The sequence below is a fragment of the Vanessa cardui genome, chromosome 10 (genome assembly GCF_905220365.1).
Source record: "Vanessa cardui chromosome 10, ilVanCard2.1, whole genome shotgun sequence".
Lineage (NCBI taxonomy): Eukaryota > Metazoa > Arthropoda > Insecta > Lepidoptera > Nymphalidae > Vanessa > Vanessa cardui.
The window spans coordinates 5,539,980-5,566,328 of NC_061132.1; the positions used below are offsets into that span (position 1 = coordinate 5,539,980).

General features: G+C 33.5%; 2 protein-coding genes across 3 annotated transcripts in view; one reads left to right on the plus strand and one right to left on the minus strand.

Annotated features, from left to right (window-relative positions):
* Positions 1 to 520: 520 nt before the first annotated feature.
* On the plus strand, positions 521 to 13,213 carry LOC124533186. The gene is made up of 7 exons (XM_047108358.1): positions 521 to 786; positions 6,370 to 6,567; positions 6,847 to 8,249; positions 8,557 to 9,393; positions 11,776 to 11,979; positions 12,525 to 12,646; positions 12,958 to 13,213. Exons 2-7 carry the CDS (start codon positions 6,370 to 6,372, stop codon positions 13,203 to 13,205), a joined length of 3,012 nt encoding a protein of 1,003 aa, XP_046964314.1. The 5' UTR covers positions 521 to 786; the 3' UTR covers positions 13,206 to 13,213.
* A 2,781-nt stretch (positions 13,214 to 15,994) lies between these two features.
* The window catches only part of LOC124532836 (zinc finger CCCH domain-containing protein 13), an 86,048-nt gene continuing 75,693 nt past the window's right edge, over positions 15,995 to 26,349 (minus strand). Inside the window, exons 5-7 of one of the 2 annotated variants that reach the window (XM_047107938.1) lie at positions 25,841 to 26,097; positions 24,583 to 24,807; positions 15,995 to 18,060 (exon numbers count right to left, since the gene is read on the minus strand). In XM_047107938.1, coding sequence (XP_046963894.1) covers positions 16,844 to 18,060; positions 24,583 to 24,807; positions 25,841 to 26,097 — 1,699 coding nt within the window. In that variant the 3' untranslated portion in view covers positions 15,995 to 16,843. Of the gene's footprint in view, positions 18,061 to 24,582; positions 24,808 to 25,825; positions 26,098 to 26,349 lie in introns of both variants that reach the window. The other variant, XM_047107937.1, reaches the window with a different exon arrangement.

Sequence of the window (26,349 nt, forward strand, 5' to 3'; positions counted from 1 at the left end):
CCCTGAACAAATCAGATTCGGTATATATAGTTCATGCAATGATAGAAGTGTTTTTGAAGTGTATTAATATCTCGTCTTTCCAACTTCAATGTAAGTTATTACGATCGTTAAATATGTGCTTGTTATGAAATTGATTGATTCAACCGACAGTATCAGAAAACACGAGAGAATTAGCAATGCTGATTGTGTTAGAAAATAGCAATAACGTTCTCGGGTCATTCACTTTTATTTGTCGTTTGTAAGTTCCACGAATTCAATGGAAAGTAAAAACAAACATAAGTAATTAAAAATAACAAAATAAACTAGTCAGTTTAATGTTTGACTGTATACTAATTTCATGGTGTTGTTGCACGAACACTTAATTTAAAGAGTGCCTTGGTAAAGTCTGCCTCGGCTTCAAATCTGTTTAGTTCTAAATTTGGTTATTTTCAATCATTGATCCCATTGAAACCAATTGGGTCATCCTAATGTAAACAATTATACGAATTGCAGACCAAACCCTGGGCAAGCATTTTTGATTCTTCGATTTGAAACAAGATAGAACCTCTCCATAGAAACTTCTTTGGAAAAATAGAATCAAAACAAGTTCTTGAAGCATTTTTCTCACAGACTAAACTCGACATTTGTTCAGTGTTCATATTTAAATAATAATACTTGAGACTATATATGGTTATAAGTATATAACATTAATATTTAAATATTTGTTCCAGTTGCTCGATATAGCAGGCGGGAGTGCATCAATATGCTAACGATTACTGGGCCGGGGGCCCATAGTCGGTTGAAGAGGTAAACACTATATATTACAACTAATAAAAGTTATACTTAATAACTAATAAAAGTAATATTTTTTGTAAAGTAAAATAAAAAAGTATTCGATTCTAAAATCCTTTTAAAATTATATTCATGCGCTTATATTTATTTTATTAATAAAATAACTATAAACAATTTTATTATTTCTATTATTAGTAAGATAATTTAACTTTAGTAACGCAGCCTGTAAGTTATCATAAATGTTAACTAAACGGTGACTGGGTATTTAGTTTATAAGATGCACATGGCTACTCATCATGGTGTCAGAATGATGCACGTGTTCACAGAATATATCATAAATTGAAATCCATGAAGATGCATGCTGTCGATACAGAAAGCCAAATGTGTTTTTAATTTGAACAACGGTCTACAAAAAAGGTTTTATATTTTTCTTATTAGCTGTCATGCACTTGATAGGGCTTTGTCCGTCTGGACAATTACGTACAATTAGCTCATCGTATACCAAACAGAAATACTTATTATTTAAGCGTGACTAGATATTACAACACAGACACAATAGATATCACTTATTTTTTATGGCATATATTTGCGGACGAGCATAGGGGCCACCTGAAGGTAAGTGGTCGCTACCTGTAAGCCCTACCACCTAAAATTGACGACCTTGGAAACTATTTAGTTCTCGAGGTCTTAATGGTGATACGAGGCATGATTATTTCCAGCAATGGTGACCACTTACCAACAGGTGGCTAGTTTGCGAGTCCGCTCAGCTTAAATACGCATATTACAAATTATTGACCAAAAATTTTAATTATTTACATATTTTGTGCCCCAGGAAATGAGACTCTGTATATTATGTAATTTATGTATGTTAAATTATTATATATTACATAACTCTTCAAATAAGATATGTACAAAAGAATAATATAAATGCGTTCTTATACAATAAGTTGATAGATCATGATATAGTTCATAAAAAAATATTGTAAAGTAATAAACTTAATAGTCGATAATATTCTTAAACAACATATATAAATAAATTAATTAATTAATTTATTAACAAAAGAATTAATAACATTAAATGCTTAAATATATACAGGGTTACAGGTTAAGTCGACCGAAATCCTTTAAGAGAGGATAGATTCCATCATGCCTAACCGATTTGACTATGGAACCCCATATCCTAAACCTAACCCTTCTCAAGTTATTGGCATTTGAATTTATTTTATAAAAATGACAAATTTTTTGACGACTGCCCCTTTATTTTTGTTTTGTGTCCCAATTTTGTATTCTTTTTGCTATTTTTGAGTAGAAGATTAGTTGCTTTATTATTTTAAGCTACAAAACTGCCAGTAACTATACCAAATGAGTCGTAGTAGACAGTCAATTGTTAAAAAAAATAATTACATTTAAAAAATATATTTTTTATTTCTAAGATATCTTTAAAAAAGTCTATGACAGATGTACTGCAGATATGCTAAAAAATATCTACGGCTCTTCAGCTTTCCGATAAGGTATAATAACATAGGGTATTATTAGAATCCTTGGAAAAAATCTTTAAACAAAGACGCCCGAGTAACAAACGTTAAGCCGCTCGCAGCGCCTGTTGTCCTGCAATGAGTGCGAGCGGGACATTTTTCAATGTAAATAGGTACGAGAGGCATAGGTAAAAACTATTTTGTTGTTATTGTGTGTGCTTTTTGGTAATTCCTTAATTCCTTATTCAGTCTGCTTACGCGATTCGTCCGTGGTAGATGCGATACATAGTGCTCTTGGTTTTTTACTCGATTTGGCTTGTTTTCTGGACTGTTTCTTCCTATTCGTGACGTTTGTTAACTTGTGTGTTATGATAATTAGTTATCCCGTCTTGGTCGAATTTTGACTCATCAGTCCACAAGATTCTTCTAAATAACAACGGATCTTCTAAATCTGCGTTGAGCATAAATCTACAGAAGTCTAGTCTCCTCGCAGGATCTCCTTCTTCGATGATATGTACTGGCGTGAAGTGGTAGGGGTAGAGACCAACAGTATGCACTGTAAACCACATTTTCCACTGTGAGAGTCCAAGTCCTCGAGCAACAACATTAGTTGACGTAGTGGGATCCTGTCGAAATCGTCGAATTATCTCATTACCTTGCTCTTCGTCGTCGTCATGAATTCGTGGTCTGCCTACGTCTGTTCGTCATCTTGAAACAGAGCCAGTCTCTCTAATTTGCCGATAAACTCCGTCAAAGACACTAATATCCGGTATACGGGGGCCAGGATAACGTACTATATATTCTTCACGTGCTCGTGAAGATACACAGTTGCAGTACCCATAACAAATCAGAATATCAGCATATTCTTAATTTGTAAAGGTCGTCATTTTCAACAGTTCCAAATCAGAAATACAAATCAAGGTCCAGTTAACAAGCACAGTCACGAATAGGAAGAAACAGTCCAGAAAACAAGCCAAATTGAGTAAAAAACCAAGAGCACTATGTATCGCATTTACCACGGACGAATCGCGTAAGCAGACTGAATAAGAAATTAAGGAATTACCAAAAAGCACACACAATAACAACAAAATAGATTTTACCTATGCCTCTCGTACCTATTTACATTGAAAAATGTCCCGCTCGCACTCATTGCAGGACAACAGGCGCTGCGAGCGGCTTAACGTTTGTTACTCGGGCGTCTTTGTTTAAAGATTTTTTCCAAGGATTCTAATAATACCCTATGTTATTATACCTTATCGGAAAGCTGAAGAGCCGTAGATATTTTTTAGCATATCTGCAGTACATCTGTCATAGACTTTTTTAAAGATATCTTAGAAATAAAAAATATATTTTTTAAATGTAATTATTTTTTTTAACAATTGACTGTCTACTACGACTCATTTGGTATAGTTACTGGCAGTTTTGTAGCTTAAAATAATAAAGCAACTAATCTTCTACTCAAAAATAGCAAAAAGAATACAAAATTGGGACACAAAACAAAAATAAAGGGGCAGTCGTCAAAAAATCTGTCATTTTTATAAAATAAATTCAAATGCCAATAACTTGAGAAGGGTTAGGTTTAGGATATGGGGTTCCATAGTCAAATCGGTTAGGAATGATGGAATCTATCCTCTCTTAAAGGATTTCGGTCGACTTAACCTGTAACCCTGTATACAAATATGAACTAAAACTAGTTACTGTATAAATCTCGACCGCGTGGAATGATGGCAAGAATGCTAGCAGCATGATAATAAAAGTAATAGTGTAAAAATTTTGTTTCTGTCTTCTTGCGTTTACTGGTGACAGGAAAGCAGAAAATCGGAAGTGCCATACAACGGGGAAATACTGCGAGCACACTTGCCAACATTCCGCGCGGTCATAATTATTACATAAGCTGTTTTTAAATGTTATTAAGTTGTAATTTCACGGGGACATAATATCTTGGCTCTGATAGTTATCTATGGGTGGTGACCACTTACCTTTTCTTCATTGGTCAAATTTTATCATACAAAAAAATAAATGTTATTAAAATTATTAATTCTTATGTATTAAATGTTATTAATTCTTATGTAAATAAAAGTATTAATAAATCAATAGTGAATAAGGTAAAAGTAAATAAGCTAAAATAAAATGATTTACTTGACATTCTAAAATACGCGTCAGTTAAGAAGAGTGACACTTAAAAGCATTTTAATGGGTATGTTTCTTTCTAAAACTTGCTCAACTTGTCTAGACAATATATTTATTTCTTGTCATAATGACTACTTAAATCAATGACCTATTAACCGATCTTATCAATGCGGTCAAGTGAATTGATCTGGCACTATAGCGACGTACATACGTGCCTACTTGTATTGGCAAACGCAGTCTGTGTTCCCTAATTCCAAATTCAAAAAAATTGATGGAACGACAATACGACCAATTTTAGAAAGAGTGAAGGCAGTTCTATTTGATTTTAGTACTTATTATGGCCCCAAAGACTAAAATATGCCAAACTCAGAGACACTTAAAAATTGATAGGTAATCCCAATATTTATTATCCACACGGGATTTGAATTCTAAACGTTAGAATGTTCATAAACTAGCCACTAAACCAACGAGGTTGTATACAAGTATTACCATGAAAAGGGAAGTATTTTATAACAGTAGGAAGTTGGTGTGAGTTAACGTTTTTGTACGTATGCAATAGCGTGCATGTGGTGTGCAAGCTTGCATTCTTCGTGACCGCCGGCTTATACGCATCATTAGCAACAATGCAACACATTAACATAAATATATTGTTTCGAATCCAACAAAGTTCAAAGGACTTACAAGATATGTCATTTGTTACTGTACTTATGTATTTCATTTGTTACGTATGTACTTGGTGACAGGGCCGTCTTTAACCGTTGGAGGCTCTGGGAATATTAGGACAACGGGTCCATGAATTTGTTCTTCAATTTTCAAATAAATAATAAATTTATTTAAATACGTAGTTACCGATTTATGCCCGTCGGAAAAGTCAGATACTTTATTTTGAAAATATGCAGATGTTTTTATTTGATCTGATGCGGCTATAATCAATTTTATTATATTTTCTTTTAAACTTAGCATTTTTGATTCATATTAAATTATTAGAAGTAGTCTGGCATATGCTCATATGCCAGTCTGCTTCTAAACGTGGTCATGGTCATATAGATCATTACCATCTCCCAAAACATTGGCACATCATGAAATTCCAATCAGCCCTTGTATCTTCAATGCCTTTTGTGTTGTGCTAACATTGGTTGAAAGAGTAAGCTATATATTCCATTTGAATTTGATAAAGATAAATTTAATGTATATTTAACGAAATTTTATGAATTTAACTCATAAGCCGTAACCGCGAGATTTTTGTTCAGCGCCGTTACGTAATATATTTTTAAATGAGTTTCACTTTTATTACCGGCAAGGGTAATGTGATGTATTATAATAATACACGTTACTCGGTAAAATGCTTTACTTGTTGAAAATAACTTTTTGGAACAATAATTATAATCATTTTATTTAGAAATACCAGTTCCGTATACCTGAATATTATTATACTATAATGTACATGATGTAGATATTACGATTGGACACTAGCTATAAGTGTTGTGATATGTTATGTCTTTTGCTAAACAGTCGCTAGCGGATTCGCTCGCTCCTCGCGTGTTAGGCAAAAAGTAGCCTATGTCCTTTCTTTGATTCCAAGTTTGCTTCAAACCAAATTCCATCAGATTCGGTTCAGCGGTTTGGTCGTTAAAGAGCGACAAACAAACAGACAGAGTTACTTTTACATTTATAATATAAATATAAAACTACGATAATATATGTAAAAATGTACGCAGATGGAGTCGGAAATTTATTCTTAGTGTAAAATTAATAACCTAGATGGCCTAGTGGTTAGAACGTGTGCATCTTAACCGATGATTGGTTCAAACCCAGGCAAGCACCATCTGTAATTCATCTCGTGCGGTGAAGGAAAACATAGTGAGGAAACACGCATGTGTCTAAAAGTCCAGCAGTAGGGAAATTTACAGGATGTTGCTGTTAATGCTGTTGGAACATTAATTGTATAAATATATTATTAACTTAAATCAACGGAAAATTTGCTTTTAAACAGATGGTGACGTGCGATAACGAAAGCGCGTCTGCTGGCGGCTTCCACCTCGGCGCTCACGATGACCACCGCCCGCGGGCGCCGAGCGTCTCCTCCCTGTCGCTCTACAAGCAGAAGATCGACGCGCTGTTTGACGATACGCGTTCCATCAGCAGCATCCCGCAGTACACCACGTCGGAAACCGGACGGAAAGATAGCAAGGTTATTAATATTCCATTACCTAGCTCACGGAACTAATTGTTTGGCTATGGTATTTACTTGTAAATTTTATACCATCTGTGCAATATCTATTTTTTTATGTATTATTATATAAACTTTCCGTGCGCGTTCACTTTCATTTCCAACTATAGCCCCGAGTGCTGGCTGGTAAAAAGGTTATGTTACTCTTGTAAGGTTTTTAAATTTTTATTTTTATACTATGTTAGTGTAAGATTTAAATGGTCAAATCAACATTCTAATATTTTTCTTTGCGTTTTACAGGCCAGTCTAATCCAAGACGGTAAAACAACTATACTAGAAGATGAAAACACTTACTGTCAAAATAAGATCAAGAAGATCAACAACACTGTTCAAGATCGAATAGAGAGAATGTTTGCGGACATGGCGGGGGAGTCTAGACAGAATGCTGAGAGCATAGGGGTGCACGTGTTCAGTGTGCACTATCTGGGATCGACACCTTTACAGAGTAAAGTAACGAGCCTTTCAGGACTGCAAGATCCCCTCAGAGATTTGTATTTCGCCTTCAAAAGTAATCATCGCCACAAGAACACCTTCACCGGTAGATTAGAAATCTCAAAAAGTGGCTTAAAAGTAAGATACAAAGGAGAAAAGGGAGATCTAGAACAATTGAATCCTTTTCCCACAATAGCAGTTTGGTCAGCAGTAAAATTTCTAGTTCAATCATCAGACAATGATAAGAACGATTTAAGTTACGCATTTGTTCCATTAATCACTGATCCCGATAATATCGATCGACACGCACTATTCAAATCATTAGATTCTTCTGAAAAGAAATATATCCTCTCCCACAACGAAAATTCGCATTCACCTCTTTTCGCTGTTGTGATGAGGAAAATAGGCGTTGCAAAACAATTGGAGTGTCATGGGTTTGTATGTCAGACGACTGAGGACGCTATTGTAATAGCGGCCACGCTATACAAATCGCTTATGTCACATATGAGTCGGCAGGGTCACGCAAATAACAAAAAGTTGAGAAACAGGAATGGAGTGAGTTGTATGAGCATCACGAGTAGCTTGCAAGGGAATGATATCCCCGTTAGACCACCTCGTAAGAAGCATAGTACTTCCTCGTTGAGCGGTGATAGCGATAGAGCTGATGGTTTTTCAGCAAGCGAATCATTTTGTGAGAAATCGAAATTAGAGAAAACTAAAAACGTTAATGAAGATTTGCCTCGTTTTGCAATACCGACCTTGCCACCTTTTGGTTCTCATCGAATCACCGTCGAGGAAGTAAAAGCTAAACTAGATTTAATAAGACAAAATGACACCAGTAGTGAGTCTCAAGGATCTAAGCACTCTGTTCCGAAAGATTCCCTTAATCTCACGTCAGTTCAATCGTGTCAAAATTTGCAAAGTAGTAGTGAATCTTCAGTCCGAAGTAAAATATCAGAAAAAATTGAATTATTTCGAGAGTTAGAGAGGCGAAAAAGCATACAGAGACCACCGAATTTGCCTCCTCCTGTACCTTCTAAGCCTCCGACACAAGCTCAAACTGATCTCCCTAAAGAGCCTTTGAGGCGTAGTCAAAGCGGTAGAAAATCGCTTAGTGAATCTGGAGATATACTAACAAAGGTGGCCATTCCTAGATCTGGGAGTTTCTTGAACGCCGGAGGACTGACTCGTTATAAGTCTATCGGACAAAGGTAAGTTGATTTCAGCACCTTAAAATAAACACAATGAACACTTTCAAGTACTTGCATCAATTAACACTTTCGTCACACTTGACAAATCAAAGAACAGAAATAGCAACGTTAACGAGATCGAATAGACCATGCTTAGCGGAGTGTTTCGACATCTTGCGTGTATGTAATTGTGCTAATGCAACCGCGTCCGCTACATTCCTCTGATCCAGTGTAATAATAGCAATTAACCAGATCGTTTTAACTTCGCCATTGTGTATTTAATTTATTTGTTTTGCAAAATTTAATCAAATAATTTTATTTATTTCAGAAACAACGGAAAGAAAGGGGGAGGATCACCTTTGGGATTTAATGAACTCTTTAATGAATTCAAAGTACAGGAAAACTTGCATTCTATGGATGAAATATTGAATGCAATAATCGACCCCGAAGGAATGTCCTTTAATGATTTAAAACCGATTTACAAAGAGTTTCTGTTAAAATTAGCAGTTACGCTGACGAAAGATGAAATATTTCAGCACAGCAAAGCTATAATGAAAAAGCAAAAGAAAAAGATTTTAAGACGAAACAGCACATTTCAGAACAAGCGAAGAAAAATCTTCAAAGGTGCCAACGGACTCCGGATGGTCTTTCGATTACCGTTCGGTAAAGACTTTCGTAAGAAAGACAAGAAAAAGCAACACAGCAACTTTGATATAAAATCACTGCAAAACGCTGTCACCGTTAAGGAGCAAATCTCTGAAAGTTCCGTTTCTACATCGAGCTACGATTTGAGACAATTCCGACCGAAGGAACCAGATTTTCCCGCTCCAAAACGGCAAACAATGAGACAGAGGAATTCAAAACGCTCGGATAAATCTGTTCACGTTTCCAAGCGAAGTGGTAAAACTTCGAGGCCTGGGGAGAGGACATCGACATCGGAAGATTCCGATTTCTTGACGTTGAGCAATCGCCTCGGATGTCAGAACAGAAATAGTTCGAGTGGATATGTTTCCTGCTCGGAGTGTGAGTCTGAGAGTTGTATCGATCGATGTTATTGCTCCCTAAAAGCCGATTGCAAGCCCAGATGTGACTGCTCTGCTCTTGAAAATGGACAAGATTCCGTGAAAGTCAAGTTGTTAGGAAAAAACTGTAAAGAATGCTCGAAGTAAGTAACATATTTATTATTAAAAATTCCGTCACAATAATAAATTCGGTTAGAATAAGCGAAAGATTTAATCATCCAAAATAAATAATTATTGAATCGGTAATAAATTATCCGAATACATATTCAAATATTAAGCGAAGAGACTCGATAGACACGTTTTTTATTATCGTCTAATTAATTGTCAACGTGACATTCAAGTTTAATGGTAAAAAGGATTCAACTTTTTTTATAATTGCGAAACTTTCTCTTTTAAACATAAAATATATATTGTCTATGGCAATTAGATTTAACTTTCAAACAAGTTTTTATATTTAAAGATATGCAAATAAAACAGACAAAATTGTGATGGAAATTTACGTTGACAATCCAAGCTTTGTTCCCATTTATAATTCGCGAATTAGTTTACTATGTTATAAATGCCATTTGATTCTTCTCGCATTCATTAAATCTATATTCGGAAAAGTAAATTATGTTCTAAATATTATAATAAGTGTCAATTTATAAAACAAGTCTAAAAGCAGGTGTTTTTTGTTGATAGATTTTTGACGTCATTACGGATGATTCTTATAGAAAAGACATTCGCATGTGTTTCATCTACATAATATATTCCTTGATTTGAAAAATTCATTTTTAATAATAAGTCACACAGATTAAATCTAAAATGAATTAGGTAATATGATTATCATAGTCAGAGAGTAAGGTATTAAAACATACTTTTAACAATGTAAATAATGTCTGTAACGAATGTCAGCTACTGCTAAAGGCAATTTAATATTGAAGTGCACAATTGCTTGTTCGGAAATACAGTTGCATTCTCTATCGTCTTAGCATATTAGAGTATATAGGTACGGTAAATTATTTCCAGTTTTGAACGCTTTTTCTTCTTGCATCTCTTAATCATTGCTTTGTTCATCTCTAACTTATCTGAACATTTGTGTTAGGCTATTCACAATAGTCGTTCGATTTATTACCAGCAAATTAAAAAAAAAAAACAAATTGACAGTTTATTGCTTAGAGTGTGTTTGTTTTTCGAACACATAAATAAGCAATGTTTGCTCTGTTTTAAGTTGTGACTAAACTTAGAAACTGCCAATCCAAATAGAAATAAATCTATAAAAAACAGTTATTTATTTCTTGTATGTGAAAGTATTCATTGATCTAGTGTAAAATCATTTTCTTCGTAAAAATTTAATCTAAATTGTCTAGATAAAAGTAAAATCGAAAGAATATCTTCTGATTTAAATCTTAGATAAAGATATTTTGTTTGTTTTGCTTTGAATTGAATTTTTCAAATTTTCCTGCTTTCGTTTACCTAATAGCAAGATTTATAAGAGAGCACATCTCCAGCAAGATTGCTGGTGATGTTAAATAATTAAATAAAGTGACTTTCTATTAAGCAAATATATACCCATTTGTAATTAAATTAAGGTCCAAATTAGTGTTGCTCATTTGAACAGAAATGAAATGTGCGTGAGTAATCAGAGCATAACTCGTCCGCGGCGCGGGACGCCTCGTGAGTAACTGATTACTGAACCAAATTAAAGTGATGTTCGCGCACTTCGCTTAGAATATATTTCGCTGAGCGTTTATTTCTATTTTCATTTTGCAATTAATATAATTTGTTGCGAATTGGTTTAAATTTATGATCGAAGCGTAATTCTTTCCAAACTTTCGCGTTTACACTCTCGTAAATTGTTAAGCGTCACATCGGAACAGTATTTTCGACGATACATCAAGTGTCCAAGACGTCTTTCGAAACGAGATCGCCGACTTAGAAGCAGTTTATTGTCTATGCACTGAAAATTTTTATACAACTGCTGATTTCGCTTTGTATACTTGTAAATATTATATATTATGCCTGATATGATACATTCACAAAAAAATAATATAACCGAAAATCAGCTGATCATGGTGGTCACGTCTGACTTTATCATTTTAAGAGGCGGTTGCACTCTTAACTACCAAATTATTATTAATCTATACACACATTGTTTATTCTTTTGATAAGTTGGATCTGTTTGCACAATATATTAATTAAATTTAGTTCCTATTTATGTTAAATATGAAATTATTATTTATCACTTGTATTTTTATTACGTAGTTCTTATGGGTTATTCGTCATATACTACACATATTTTGGCGCTATGTCAAATATAATAGGCATTAGACACAAATCGAAGACAAAGAGATATGGGCATAGACATTTTTTTATTTATACAAGGTCTATTATACTTAATCAAATTAATTGAGCCAGATTTAACTGCCAACAGCGAGAAAAGTGTGTGTAAAATTTCATTTATAATTAATACTTCTTTTTTAAAGGTTGTATTGAGATTGTAGTATAAAATATATGACTTATGGAGCACTTGTCTTTACTTTCAGAGAAGTGTATGACGGTGACTATAGTTACTGCTCCTGCGACTCAGAAAGCTGCGCCGACAGCAATAAGTGCTACTGTACTGGACCGAGACGAACTGTCATGCAAAGTTCCCAAAGCTTGGAGTATTTGAAAAGTCCTTCGAACAAAACATACGCCGATAGAATGAAGAGAGCCTACGATGACTACGAAGGGAAACCGAGAAGCAGGTAACATTATCATTAAGAATATCATAGTTGTCAATGTAAGATATGTCATAGTTTTTATTGATACCAAAATGTATTCAATACTAGTTTTTATGCGTTTTTAAAGAGGTCGGTGATCATGTGTGAGGCAGAGATGTATGTTATGTCGTTCTTGGTGCTCAAATTTGTTTTATAACAAATTTGATCAAACTAATTTCATTGCTTTGGGAGTGAAAGAGCGACAGACATACAGACAAAGTTACTTTCATATTTATCATATTAGTATAGAATAATTTCAATGCGATAGAAGATAATACTATCATATGGAAACCATAATGAATATTAATACAAAATAATAAATATACGGTAGCTCTTGCAAAATAAACGTGCCCGCAACCACAGGATACGTTATATAGCATACTATATAGCATTCATTCTTTAAACCAGCAAAAACATAGATCAAAATTGCAAAATTGATATTTGTAGGTAAAACCACCAAGAGCCATATAGGCTATGACCAATACATCTCCCATTTTAAATATTGATTAATAACGATTGTCGTTGGTAAGGTCTGGCGCGTCGAGTCGTCGCCGGCGCGCGCGCAGCTCCGACAGCCTCGCGCTCGACTACGAGCTGCTTCTGCAGAACAAGCCGAGAGACGCGCGTGCCAGGAACATGCAGCGACTTACCGGTGAGTGTGTGTGACCACTTATAATGACTTGGAGTTTTCACCTATTTGAAACGACTTGTCCGATAACAGACGGTCATATGAAGACTAGCCGTACGTCGTGACTCGTGGTGCCTTATAACAAACACTTTAAGAAAAGAGAGCAATTTAATTTGCGCACACATTTCTCTACACACAAACACGTATGCAATATAACATGAAAGGTGGCTAGTCTCTCTTGAGATTGACCAGCGGGACCGAAAGTGGTCTAGAGTACATCAAAGTAAAAACTTTTTTTTAATAATTTCAGCATGTTTTTCTTTTTTAATTGTCAGTACGAAGCACCGGAGCCGGTTCCCATGACGCCCTTAGCGTGAAGAAGTCCGCGGAGATGGCAGCCTTGTTCGCAGATGTTCGTCTCTCCCAACGCACTGATGTACGTTCTTTAGCCGGAGGGCGAAGAGCTAGGCCTCCGCCTTTGTCGCCATCACCACACCCTGTGCCACCTCTCGCAAGAATGTTTGACCACAGACCGCTTAGCAGAAATCCTAGCTTAGAGGATACATTGGGTTATTTCCCATAATATGTTTTTTTTTTTTTTAAATCATATAATAAACTCTTTGCATTCAAATCGGTGTATTTTATCTAAAATAATCGGTTTTTATTCAAATTTAAATCATATAAAATAAATTAATGTTCAGTCATATTGGCGCCCAACGTGGTTCATTATCAAAATTATTTTACTAATAATATTCTTATTATTTTTTTATCGCAAATATTCCATATTAATAAACACTAACATAAACGTAATTTTTCTTTTGAATTTATATTTTTCAAACTGTTTAAAAAGTTGTCAGTGCTATTCAAAATAACAGTTACTTCTTTTTACGAGTTATTATTTTAAATAAATTAATACTGAATACACATAGATGTTTTGTAAAGATAGTTATTTATTTTCTATATGTATTCAGTTATTGATGTTCTGTGGTTTGGTGCAATTTGTCATATTTTATCTGTGTTTTAATAATAGTTCGTTAACATTTTCAAGTATCTCATCACGTATACCACCTTATTCGTAAAAAATAAGGATTTTTATTAGGTATATAGTTTTTATAAATAAACAATGTATGTAGTTATTTATTCAGAAAATAACCGTTATGCATATGTTAGGTTCTTTCAGTCACGATTAACAGTTAATATTAATATAATTTTACAACACGAAACGATTTTTATTGTATATATTCGTGATAATTATTATTCAAACATCTCTATCACTATTTTCGAACAATCTTCGTTTATTGTTCAAATTAAAAAAAAAGTATGAAATACATTGAACACAGATCATAAATGTCATTTATTAATCTTTATTTTTGAGCTTAATTTAGTCACCAAAAAGGTTTCACTCAACCAAATTAATTAAGAGTAAAGGAACGTGCCGTTTTAATTTTTAAATAAATGACGTTGTCAAATATGTCGTTAAAATGACACAAAGAGAATAGCGATGTCATAACATACTTAATTTGATTATGACAATTTGTTCTATTAATGTCATTGTCATGCCATTACTTTAAATATCGTTTCGTGGTTTTTTATTATAATTAAGTATAATTTGAATTACTTTAGATTATAATGAAACGATTCCTTCGAATCTATTGTGCAATTTACGTGCAATATTTTAAATAAATTTCTAAGTGCAATAAAATGATTGTAAATACAAGTTTTATAAAATTAAAAATATTTTACTAAAATTGTGTTTTATTTTTAATTAATCATTATGTAATCACATTAATTTCTACAAGTTTTTTCACTTACGAGTTTTAAAAATATTATGTCTTACAACAAAAGATTTTTTTTCTTATATATAATTATATAATGTTACGTAATAATTTTTTATTACATAACAGTGTATTGTATGTAGTTATTTACATTTCTTTTTTTCGGCAATTCCCAAGTCTTTATACTTTTATTGTTATATGGCGATATACCAAACGCACAACCAAAAATTAATAATTCTCTTTCACCAAAATGAATGAGAAATCATATCTGACGGCTTGTACCTAATAAATACACCAGTACAAAGAATATTATAAATTATATAATATTATGAATATTATGGTTCTGAAATTAAAAATCCAGTTAACAAAAATCTCCTATTGTCGTTCCACGCGTGACTCTCTTTTGTTTTTTTATTTAATAATTAGTTTGCGCGCAAAACATATTGTATCATTTATTAAAGCCATTCGAATGACGTTCTAAAATCGATTACACTTTTACACACCACCTTACACACATCGAGTACACATTACAAGTATTTCTATCAAAATATTACTAAGAATATGTGATTGGTTATTCTATACTTCGTGCTGGGCTTGTACCAAACTGATACCAAGAAAGTTATTATTCATATAGTATTGACACAATAATGTATCAAACAACCACAAATTTTCAAAGGCGCGCTCTGTAAGTCGGATGAAATAATAATATGGAGTATTCGTCAATACTGCGTATTTTTTTATTTGTGAAACCTACATGTACTCGTATATAACTTCAATGAAATTAATTCTACATATGTATGCACCAAACCTGCATGGAGCTGAGTAGTGAAATTAATTGAAAATTGAAAGGCTTTCTACAGCAGTATTTACATTTCGAGGCCGTTACTTTGTTTCAATAATTTACTTACTCTTATAAAATTACATGTACTGAAAAAACTAATATTAGTCTTCCATATTAACTTTCCATGCATATTGAATAAAAAAGCATCAAATAGGGAGGCGGAATAGCCTTAAAATGTTTTGTCAGAACAAATTAATAATAAATAAATAAAAACAAAAATAATATAATCAATAAACATTTATTAACATTTCACAGATACATTGTCAAAAAGTTAATGGACGGAATTAAATGACCATTGCCGTCGTCACTGGCGGATATTATATACCGACTTACAACCTTACTTATAAACCTTGTCTAGCGGGTTATTAGTTATAACACTGACTCTTTCTGTCATGATTCAATAGTCATTCCAAAGAAGAAGACAGCATTATTTCACTAATAACCTACTAAAGTATACTCTATTCCAACTATGAGAGGAAAAAAGTTAAATAAACATCATTTGACGGCTAATTTACGAGATGTCATTTCACAGCTTGAATCTATGATATTCACTATGGATTTGCCACAAAATGGCGTTTTGAGCGTCGACAAAACTGTTATCGAAATTTTGGAAGTAAAATTAAAGTTGTTTTAAATAGTTAAGTGTAACAGTGTTATCTGATGATATATCAATCACAAACTCTTAAGACTCTTAGTAACGCACAATATCAGCTATATTGTGCGTTAGTAAGAGTCTTAACTTTTTAGAGCTTTTTAACTTTTTTCCTCCTTTCATTGGAATAGGTTATACATTTGTACGTAACGCCTTCTGTGTATGCTGTGCTTAAACAAATATTTAATATATATAATATCCAACGCGGGATATATTATTTTAACTAATACGTCTATTATTCGACTTTTAACTCATTCAAAAAAAAACCCTTATCGGTATTATACATTTTTTTTATTTTTATATAATGCTATAAATTTATATCGTAACATTTGTTTCGGTTGTATAACTATATAATATTAACTCTATGTTAAATTGTATCAGTAATGTTATAATTTATATTTACAAATATATTTCTGTGACATTTTATGAGTATTTTTATAGTATTTGTGTTCAGTTTGAATCGTATGTCTTAATGATTTACGAAGCTACATTTCGAGTCCAATGATAAACTTCAAAGTCACACATCACACGTAAATATTTAAATATTAACAAATATTTATATCGATCGAGAGTTTCTATATATAATAATTTATATAAAGTCAGAGACTCTGTGTTTAGTTTATGTAAATAAAAGTTAATTCATTGTAGTTATCGTATTACAGTAATACAAAAAGACTAGTTGATTAAAACGGTTATTACACTTTTTGTATATAAACATAAACATTTATTTTATTAGGTACATATTAGATCGTTTATATACTTCAAGACATTTTTATTTACACTATGAATATTTCGTACTAAAAACAGTATCGATGGTCTGTTATAGGTACAAAATGATAAAGAATTTGTATCAATATAAGGGTATGAAATTTTTGATTACAATGTAATCGACGTCATTCATTATACTGGATTATAACAAGTACTAAGGTTTTTAAAAATCTATTATGGCAATTCTAGTAAGGTCTTACAGTACCGAGGCGACCTCTCGGTATTGGTTCCGCATAACTGTGTCGGTAGTTTGGCGGTTGTCTATCGGCCAGGTCACGGAAATCTCTGTAATCCCTTTCGAAAAACCTATCCCTGTCACCTTCGACGTAAGACTGACGTTGTTCGTCTAGCAGACGCGAGCGACTGAATGCTCTTTGCCTATCGGTCCAATCTCTCCTTCGTTCTTCTATTACTGGCTCAATAATTTCATCCTCCTCGATACGGCGATCCAATTCTCTTCTCTCTCTGTAGCGATCGAAATCTTCCCTGTGCGGTTTTGGTTCGATCCTGTTTAAGTATTCCTCGGTTCCATACTCGTACCTCTTAACTTCGTCACGTTTCCGACCAACTCGTGGAAGTCGCTCAATTTCCCGCTGGCCTAAGTCTACAGCACCCAAATCGCGTACCCTGTCTTCCTTGCGCCTTTCTGGTTCTCTGTGAGACCGCTCTAAATCCCGATGTGAGCGGTCGTTTTCTCTTCGAGAACCCGATTCTCGGTGTCGGTCCAGTCGCTCATCTCTTCTTTCTTCCTCTGGGGAAGAAGTAGAGCGACTGTTCCTTTCTAGCATGCTTCTCCTCATCGCCATATGAGCTTCGAGCTCCCTGTTAAATCTTTCTCTTTCCAAGTTCATGAATTTTTCCTTGGCAACGTTAAATCTTTCTTTTGGGGAAGTGTCACTGACTTTCAGACTACCTTCGCTCGCTCCTCTTTGGAGTTTGCCAAATCTACGTTCCTCCACTCTTTCAATGCCTCTGTTTGAAGGTTTCGTTTCGGCAACATACCTTCGCCGATAGCTTGGTGTATCTTCTTCGAATTTCTCAGTCTTGTCTTTATTGACAAGCTCCAAAGATTCGTGGCGGAACCGGCGGTCGAAGGTGGTTTGGTCGCGGAACGGAGCGAGCTGGTCACGGTATTGGTCATTGTAGTCATCGTTGTAGGGTGCTCTGTCATGATTGCGTGGAGAAAGTGTGCGACGAGGAGGTGAGGTACGACGTTGAGGAGAGGCGCGGCGCGGGGGTGAGGCGCGGCGCGGGGGTGAGGCTCGGCGCGGGGGTGATGCCCGGCGTGGAGATGTAGCCCGACGAGGGGGCGAGGCCCGGCGGGGAGAGGGAACGCGGCGCGGCGGCGACGCATCAAATGCTTCGTGCATGAGGTATGCTGTGCTTTCTGCCCAGTCTTCTTCTGCAATACAAAAACAATATACATTTAAAACAAATACCACAAAACATTGGCAGAATATGTTTTATGTTTTATTGTCAACTAGAGATTGAATAAATTATGAAAATGTGTTACTGGCAAAGTAAGCATTTGCGTACGAGGAATGTCATTAGATTATAAATCTTAAACGGTGTATTGTGTACTAGCAAAATTATATTTTGTAGAACAATGCAAGAAAAAAGAAATATAATGGTGTTTATTTGTATTTTAGCTATATTTTAGACTAATCTCTAAAACGGCCGGACCTGGTTAATAAAAGGAAATGAACACCGGATAAGTCGGGATAAGCCGCGGACGGAAACTAGTAACATTATAAAATAATTATATTATAATGAGTGTTGACATACTTAACTTAAGCTAAATATCGAAATATATGAATACGTTTCAAATGTAAGAAAATATTTGGTAGTGGTCTCCTGGCCTGATTGCCTACTTTTATAATATATTCATGCTCGTGTGTAAAGTTTACCCACTGAGGCTATTGTCAAATACACTTTTACGTGTAACGGGAGTTTATTTCTTCTAAAACAAACTATTTATGTCAGTGTTGGAGAGCGTAGACTGTAGATGAAATACAATACTCGACTTCTTAGGAATATAGCTATATTATTATTATTATTTAATCAAAATATACTTTATTCAAGTAGGTTTTTACAAGCACTTTTGAGTCGTCATTTAAAAAACCACCGGTTCGGAATGTAGATTCTACCGAAAACAACCGGCAAGAAACTCAGTAGTTACTCTTTTTCAACATTTAAAAAACAGTCATGCTAGTTCATTTGATTTGTTATATATATATAACATACATAAACTCATATAGTATAAACATATTTTTTTTAATCAAATTAACTAGCATGACTGTTTTTTAAATGTTGAAAAAGAGTAACTACTGAGTTTCTTGTTTATATATATGTATATATATATATAAATACATATATAAATGTAACTGAAGTCCTCTAAGACAGGCAAATCGATAACGATGATGTTTTTTTGTGTGTATATCTAAGGATGGTTCTGATTGGAATCTAGGTGGCGCTGCGATCGGGAAGTTATTAAAATTATTATTTCATTCGGACAAAATCGGATTGGACAACCAGTGCTTATATAATTATGATGAGTTGTCTTATTTAAGTTAATTGATAAAATTTTAACAAAAAGAAAAACCGACTTCAAACAAAACACTATTTTAAAACAAATGAATATGCACGAAAAAGTAATAAAAATAATTGCGTATTCAACATATTTTTTAGAGTCTTACTAAGTTAAATGAAATGAAAAATATTAGACTACTTAAAAGTCGATTAACGATTATATCATGTAGTTATAGTTATTGGTATATTTGGAGCCGGTGTCAGCCACGGTGCCTTTGCCCCAACAATCAAAAGAAAGAAGCGATACGAGTGATCCCTTGATTGATCCAGTATATTATTGTGTAAAAGGTAATTTGTAAAAAACATATTTGTTAAAGTATTCTCGTATTGTTTTTTGATAGATATACTGTAGGGTTTTATTGGCTGACACCGACTCCAAATATAACAATAATTATAACTACATGATATAATCGTTAATCGACTTTTAAGTAGTCTAATATTTTTCATTTCATTTAACTTAGGAAGACTCTAAAAAATATGTTGAATACGCAATTATTTTTATTACTTTTTCGTGCATATTCATTTGTTTTAAAATAGTGTTTTGTTTGAAGTCGGTTTTTCTTTTTGTTAAAATTTTATTTATTTTTTGATTTTAAGTGAAGCTGATGTTGACTAACTAATTTTTTTTAATATGGATAGATTAAGCGTTCCGTTTATATGAGTCAGAAACTACTTCGAGGACAATTTCAAAGGAAACTTGCGAATAAAGCAAAAATAGACTTTCGAAAATGCGGATTTATTACGTCACGCGGCGTAAACTACAAGGATCCCTCGAAAGAGCTGTAATCGAACTCAGCAAAAAAACTTTGAAAAAGACCAACTATATTTCGGACATCATATGACATCACATACACAAAATTTGATTAAAGATAGTAAGAAATTCTGCCCCATATCGCACCCAAACTGCGAGCCGTATAGGAGTTCCATCACTACATAGTATAAAACAAAGTCGCTTTCTCTGTCCCTATATCTTTAAATCTACGCAACGGATTTTGATGCGGTTTTTTTTAAAAGATAGTGTGATTCAAGGGGAAGGTTTGTGTATATAATACATGAACAATATAGTAAAGAAACAATGATAATTTTAGAAGCTTGCGATGTGATGTCGTATATAAACAAATTCTGTAGTATATTTAGTATCAGTATTGCACCCGTGCGAAGCCGGGGTGGGTAGCTAGTTGATCATAATATTCGACTATGATAATTACATAAACATAACCACATTACAGAAGGTGACTCAAATATCCAAATAACCTATAAATAATAGATTCGACCGAGTATCGCTAACGTGCTCCTCAGAATTGTTCCGTTCCCTTCCGTTCTGTTACTTTGTCATGGATCCTGTGCTCAGAACCTTACCAAACTTTCACCAAATTACCCTTGAAGTATATATTTCATAATAAAAAAAGAATTATCAAAATTGGTTAACGTGATTTTCAGTTATTCACCTATTTGTCGCGCATATACATAATGCAAATTTAAGACTTATGTCGTTTTCACATGGATACCATCATCGTAAAAAAAAATAAAAAAATGGGACCCCACGGGAAGCACTACCTTTCAAACAAAAAAAAAATATCTAAATCGGTCCACCCAGTGAAAAGTTATGAGGTAACAAACATAAAAAAAAAAAAAAAAAAAAAAAATACAGACGAATTGATAACCTCCTCCTTTTGGAAGTCGGTTGAAAATACAAATTGGCCGATATTTGTTTTGCCTTGAGCTACAATAGTGGCCTGAGATCACTGTAAGTGAAGTCAGGCAAAGTCTTTGCTTGCTTAATATTTTATATATTTTGTATATAATATATTAAGAATAATTTAATAAATAAACAAAAAACACATTTTTTTACGAAATACATATACATATATATTATATATCGGTTGATATATGCTTTTGGAATTTCTTTCATTCAAACAAAACAAACGAATTTCATTACTAAAGTATCAAATTTCATTTTAAATATCAGAAATAATATTTACTTAAAAGTGTATTACGCTCACGAATTAAATTATAATAATAGTCGGCAAACGACTTCACATAGTAATTTCATAAACGCTTTCTAAGTAATAAGATTAGTCTTTAAATACACGCACCAAAACGAATACAATTAAAAATACGTACATTGTATTGTTAGAAGCAAATCGTGTGCGAAATTTCACTGAATGGGTTGTGTGTAACTGGCTTAAAATTTAATTGCTATATTTAACCCAGATATATTAAGAGATGTTAAAAGCGCGTAAAAATGCGTTCTCTCTGTTTTTACAACTCTGTATTTTGAACCAATTAAATTATACCTTAAAGACAAGTGCATAGGGCATATTATAAGATGAAGTTAGTTAGTTTGTTGTAATGATACAATATGCTCTGTATTTTTAACCGACTTCTAAAAAAGGAGGATAACAGTTTGACATACATGTATATATATATAAGTGTATGTTTATATGATTGTCCACGATTTTTTCGAAAACTAAAAGTCGTATTTAACTAACTCAACTTAAGGAACGATGTAAGTTTTAAGAAAATCGGTTTAGTAATATATATCGAACTTTGACTTTGAGACAATATAACTACTAGGCAGTCACTACATTAGTATATAAATAAACATATATACATATCGCTAGTTAAAAGGAAGAAATGATATTCAATATTCAAATAGAAATAACTTTAAAGCTCATTTTCCAAAAGGTACTTTTGGCGCTTAAGCCTTTCTGTTATTTTACTTAGGATATAATCAAATATCGAAAGTAAAAGATAAGTTTCATTAAGATAAATGTATTCATCCATTAATCATAGTAGACAATATTATTTGGAGCTGTTAAGTGTCTCCGCTAAAACAAAGATACTCTTTGACATAGAAAATAACCTGTCATGCTCCCACGTGTCTTTTTTTTTAATTTTATCGCCCGCTATCGCTTCAAAGGCGCAAATGGTTTCTGCTTAAAGTTCACATCACTTAAAATTTCATATTTTTTTTGTTACAGCGCTCCAGTTTACTCGAAACACTAGTGAAAGTGATTAAATTAATTTGAATTAAACATTGTTAATCGTTTAGAGAAAGTCATTTTCGTCAGCACATATTATAGTCATACCTATATTTAATATATATGTCGAAGTATAAAAAGTTTAATTACGCCAAAAAAAAAATTTTTTGTCGTAATTAAACTACGTTAAGAAAATATTATATAATACTAAAAAAAAATATTTTTTTATCGTACATACTGGCAACATTAGTATGACGTAGAACACGAGACAAAAAATTGTGATTTATCAGAGAATATCGAAAAGAGTTATTACGAACGTAAACCACTAAACTTATAGTTCGAATATCATAATGACTGATAGCGAGTTGATGCTTATCTACTTTTTATATACATATATTACATTGCCTATGTAGTGCAACAATACTACGTATTGCTGATTGGCGGTAGAACACGTGATAAGATGGTACCTACCCAGACGGGCCTATACAAAGCTACTATCAACATTAGAAGACTATATAGGATCGCTTAAATAAAACTGAGAGTTTACCATTATGCGAAAAAAAGTCGATTCACCTTGTAGTTTTTTTTGTGTAATACATAATAACACACCATAATTTGGACTCGTGTTGATCAAATAATACAATAATAATAAGCAAGATGATTTGTTAAAAATAGTTACTTCAATTACGAAATTGTTTCCTGTTAGCGATGCGTTCGATTTAATGCTTGAAACAGCGTTGTTTAAAAAAAATCTTTAAAAAGGTTCAATTATATTTCTAATATTATTATGTTGGTATCATTGTATTAAATGTTATAAGATATTATTTAGTAACACTTTCAAACTTTGATTATTTACGTCTAGATAGACTTAAAAAGTTGACGTGTCTATGGCAACTAAGTACACGCACACCAATAAGAAGTATTATGTTATGTCGTGTGTAGAGCGTAGCTGTTACTCACACCACGATAACAATGTTGTCTCCATTTTGTTTTGGTTAATCTGTAGTGCGACATTATGTAAATATAAAAATCTAAGCTTGGTCAAGGTCGAAAAAATCGTATCATAATTTGGTTATCTGTAGCGTTTATTCGCAATTTTCCCGCTATTAATGAGCACTTTCTATGTCTCTAAAGATTAAAATAAAAAAAATATGTCACCGTCTTTTTTCATAACCTAGCTTGGTACTGCGGTATACCAAAGTTCACAAAAATAAACTAATTCATTTTTTAATTTGTGAAATCGTTTAAAAGATTTACTTTCGCATTTTAAATATTTATAATGATCATTTACGTCTATGATAATAAAGAAAAAAACTTTTTAAATTAAGAATGTTTAATCGAAATTTATATTTCGAACTCATAAGCGAATTTCAAAAGAATGTCAAGATATTCGAGATATGAATGTAATTTGTAGTCAAATCAGCGTAAGTGAAGGTAAATCATTCGTTCACGAACCGAGAGAATGTAAATAAAAATACAAATTTTATTTACATTCTCTTGGTAAAAGATTATGAAAATGCTTGCATTTGAATGCATTACAATAATATTACGACAGAATAGATCTGGTATTTATTGTTTTTTTTGCGCTGAGATGGTCCAGTGGTTAGAACGCGTGCATCTTAACCAATGATTTCGGGTTCAAACCCAGGCAAGCACCACCACCATATGCACTTAATTTCTGTTTATAATTCATCTCGTGCTCGGTGGCGAAGTAAAACATCGTGAGGAAACCTGTATGTGTCTAATTTCATTAAAGTTCTGCCACATGTGCATTCCATCAAACCGCATTGGAACTGCGTGGTGGAATATGTTCCAAAACCCTCTCCTTAATGGGAGAGGATGCCTTAGCCCAGCAGTGGGAAAGTTACAGACTGCTACTTTACTACTTTTATTGCTTTTTAAATACTCATAAAGAGACCAATTATATTATTTAAATATAACAGCTATTATCAGTATAAATTTATAATTGATATTGATGTTTATTATATAATGATACATAGATATTAAGTTTCTATAAATTTTTGTATTACGACATATCAAATTAAAGTCAACATAGCTTGGCGGTTTATGCATTAATCGTGACCGGTCGTTTACGCATCTCGCATCCGTGTTTGTGCAAAAAAACACACACATATAATTGTTTCGATTCGTTAATGACATCATCTGCTGCCAAGTTTATTTATTTTTTAAATAAAAAAAAGTGAATAAAACCTTTTTTTTCGTCGAATTATAACATAAAGGATGGCGTCATACAAATAAAAAAAAAGTTATGTAGTGTAATGATAATCGGAATTTGAAAATGGAACATGTGTATTGTTCGAATAGGAAAATCGAATAACGATAGAACTCACCGCTCGTGCTATGATTGTCATGTCTTGGATAATCATTTCGCTCCGGCGAGGGCGCTAGGTCGCTCCCTATTCCAGAACTGCCTCCTGACGACTCCAGCTTGCGCCGAGCGTTGATGCCCACGATATTCTGGTTTAAGCAACGTCTGGTGTCGATGTTGCTCAGGTTGCCCTTCTGACGGTGTACCGTATCGTAGTCCCGTGGAGGCAATAGAATTGGACTTTTGCCTGTAAATTAATTTCAGCTATTTAAAATTTCAGTCTCAGAATAAAATTATTATTGTTTTTTTTTTTTAATAATATCTAAAGCAAATGCAATAAATAATAATAATATTTGATGCAAAGTAAAATACATATTCAGCCATACATAATGTTTGCAAACTTTAAACTCAAATTCTTTCATTCAATATTGAAGCATTACACTATCACGGGTTCGGAAAAGAAAATACCCTGATCTGAACCGGCGCAAGGAACTCAGCGGTTCTTTATTTTCAATCTATTATTAATTACAATTCATAACTACAAATATAAGTTTTGTGTTTTAGTAATATTTCATCATATTTATTAGTACCAACCCGCCCCGGCTTCGCACGGTTGCAACGCTGATACTAATATACTACATAATTTACTATATTGTCCATGTATTATATACTATAAAAAGCTTCCTTTCGAATCATTCTCTATCTATTAAAAAAAACCGCATCAAAATCCGTTGTGTACTTTCAAAGATTTAAGCATACATAGGGATATAGGTACAGAGAAAGCGACTTTGTTTTATACTATGTAGTGAAGTAACTAAACAAATTTGGCACTTGTTATTTAATTGGACAATTACTTTCGCTAACAATTATCACCAGCACCTGCGCACAACACACGCCCACACACATAAACATCGATCAACATACTCATATCTCGTTATTTGACCAAGCAATTATAAAATAAAAGTCGAGTGTTTTACAACACGTGATTAATGGAACATCGCGGATTCAAACTTTGGGCAGTCATTTCAATTTTTTTCTTCTATTGGTTGGAGCATATGGGCCACCTGATGGTAAGTGTTCACCACCACTCCTTTCAACGCCAATGCGCCACAAATAATAAGAACTAAGACGTTGTCCCTTGTTTCTCCAACTTTGTTGATCGATGACAATTAACAAATAAAGCATATATAAATACGTACGTCTAAGGTGCACAATATATGCGTGAAAGCATCAACAACCTACGTAAAAATGAAAATATGACTGACCTAGACCCTTTTTACCTGTAGACAACTTTTGCTTGAGTTCTGCAGCGAGGCTGTCGTATAGATTCGCCACATTCCTGTCCTCGTTGCTACCAGAGTCAGACTCTCGGGACACTTCGCTCCCTAACGAGGAGTCTGGAGGCTTCTTCGAAGGCAAAGCTCCCCGCATCTGAAGTTTGCGCTCGATGTCTGCGAACTTCTTCTGGTTTTCTGGCCTTTCGATCAGCGCGAGGAGATGAGTGTAGAGCATCTCGGCTGTGTGATCGGAGTCGCATCTGAAATTAATAAAATGTATAAGTTATTCAAGTTGATAAATAAAAGGTTGTTTCAACTTTTGTTTCTATTTAAGATTAAATGAAGACTAGCCTCACATAAAAGCCTAACGTCATAAGTGTATTATGTATATATTGGAAGAAATCAGCTGCCGAACACCAGACTTTTGATAAGAATTCTTAGCAAAAAAATTGCTAGTTTTATTGATCATACGGAATTGAACCTAGTGATATAATCAACGCCGAAACAAACTA

What these genes read in the sequence shown, in the direction of transcription:
- LOC124533186 (XM_047108358.1), top strand. Translation starts at nt 6,370, where the DNA reads ATGGTGACGTGCGATAACGAAAGCGCGTCTGCTGGCGGCTTCCACCTC. An exon ending in TATAAGTCTATCGGACAAAG is followed by an intron (nt 8,250 to 8,556) that starts GTAAGTTGATTT and finishes TATTTATTTCAG; the next exon opens with AAACAACGGAAAGAAAGGGG. An exon ending in AACTGTAAAGAATGCTCGAA is followed by an intron (nt 9,394 to 11,775) that starts GTAAGTAACATA and finishes CTTTACTTTCAG; the next exon opens with AGAAGTGTATGACGGTGACT.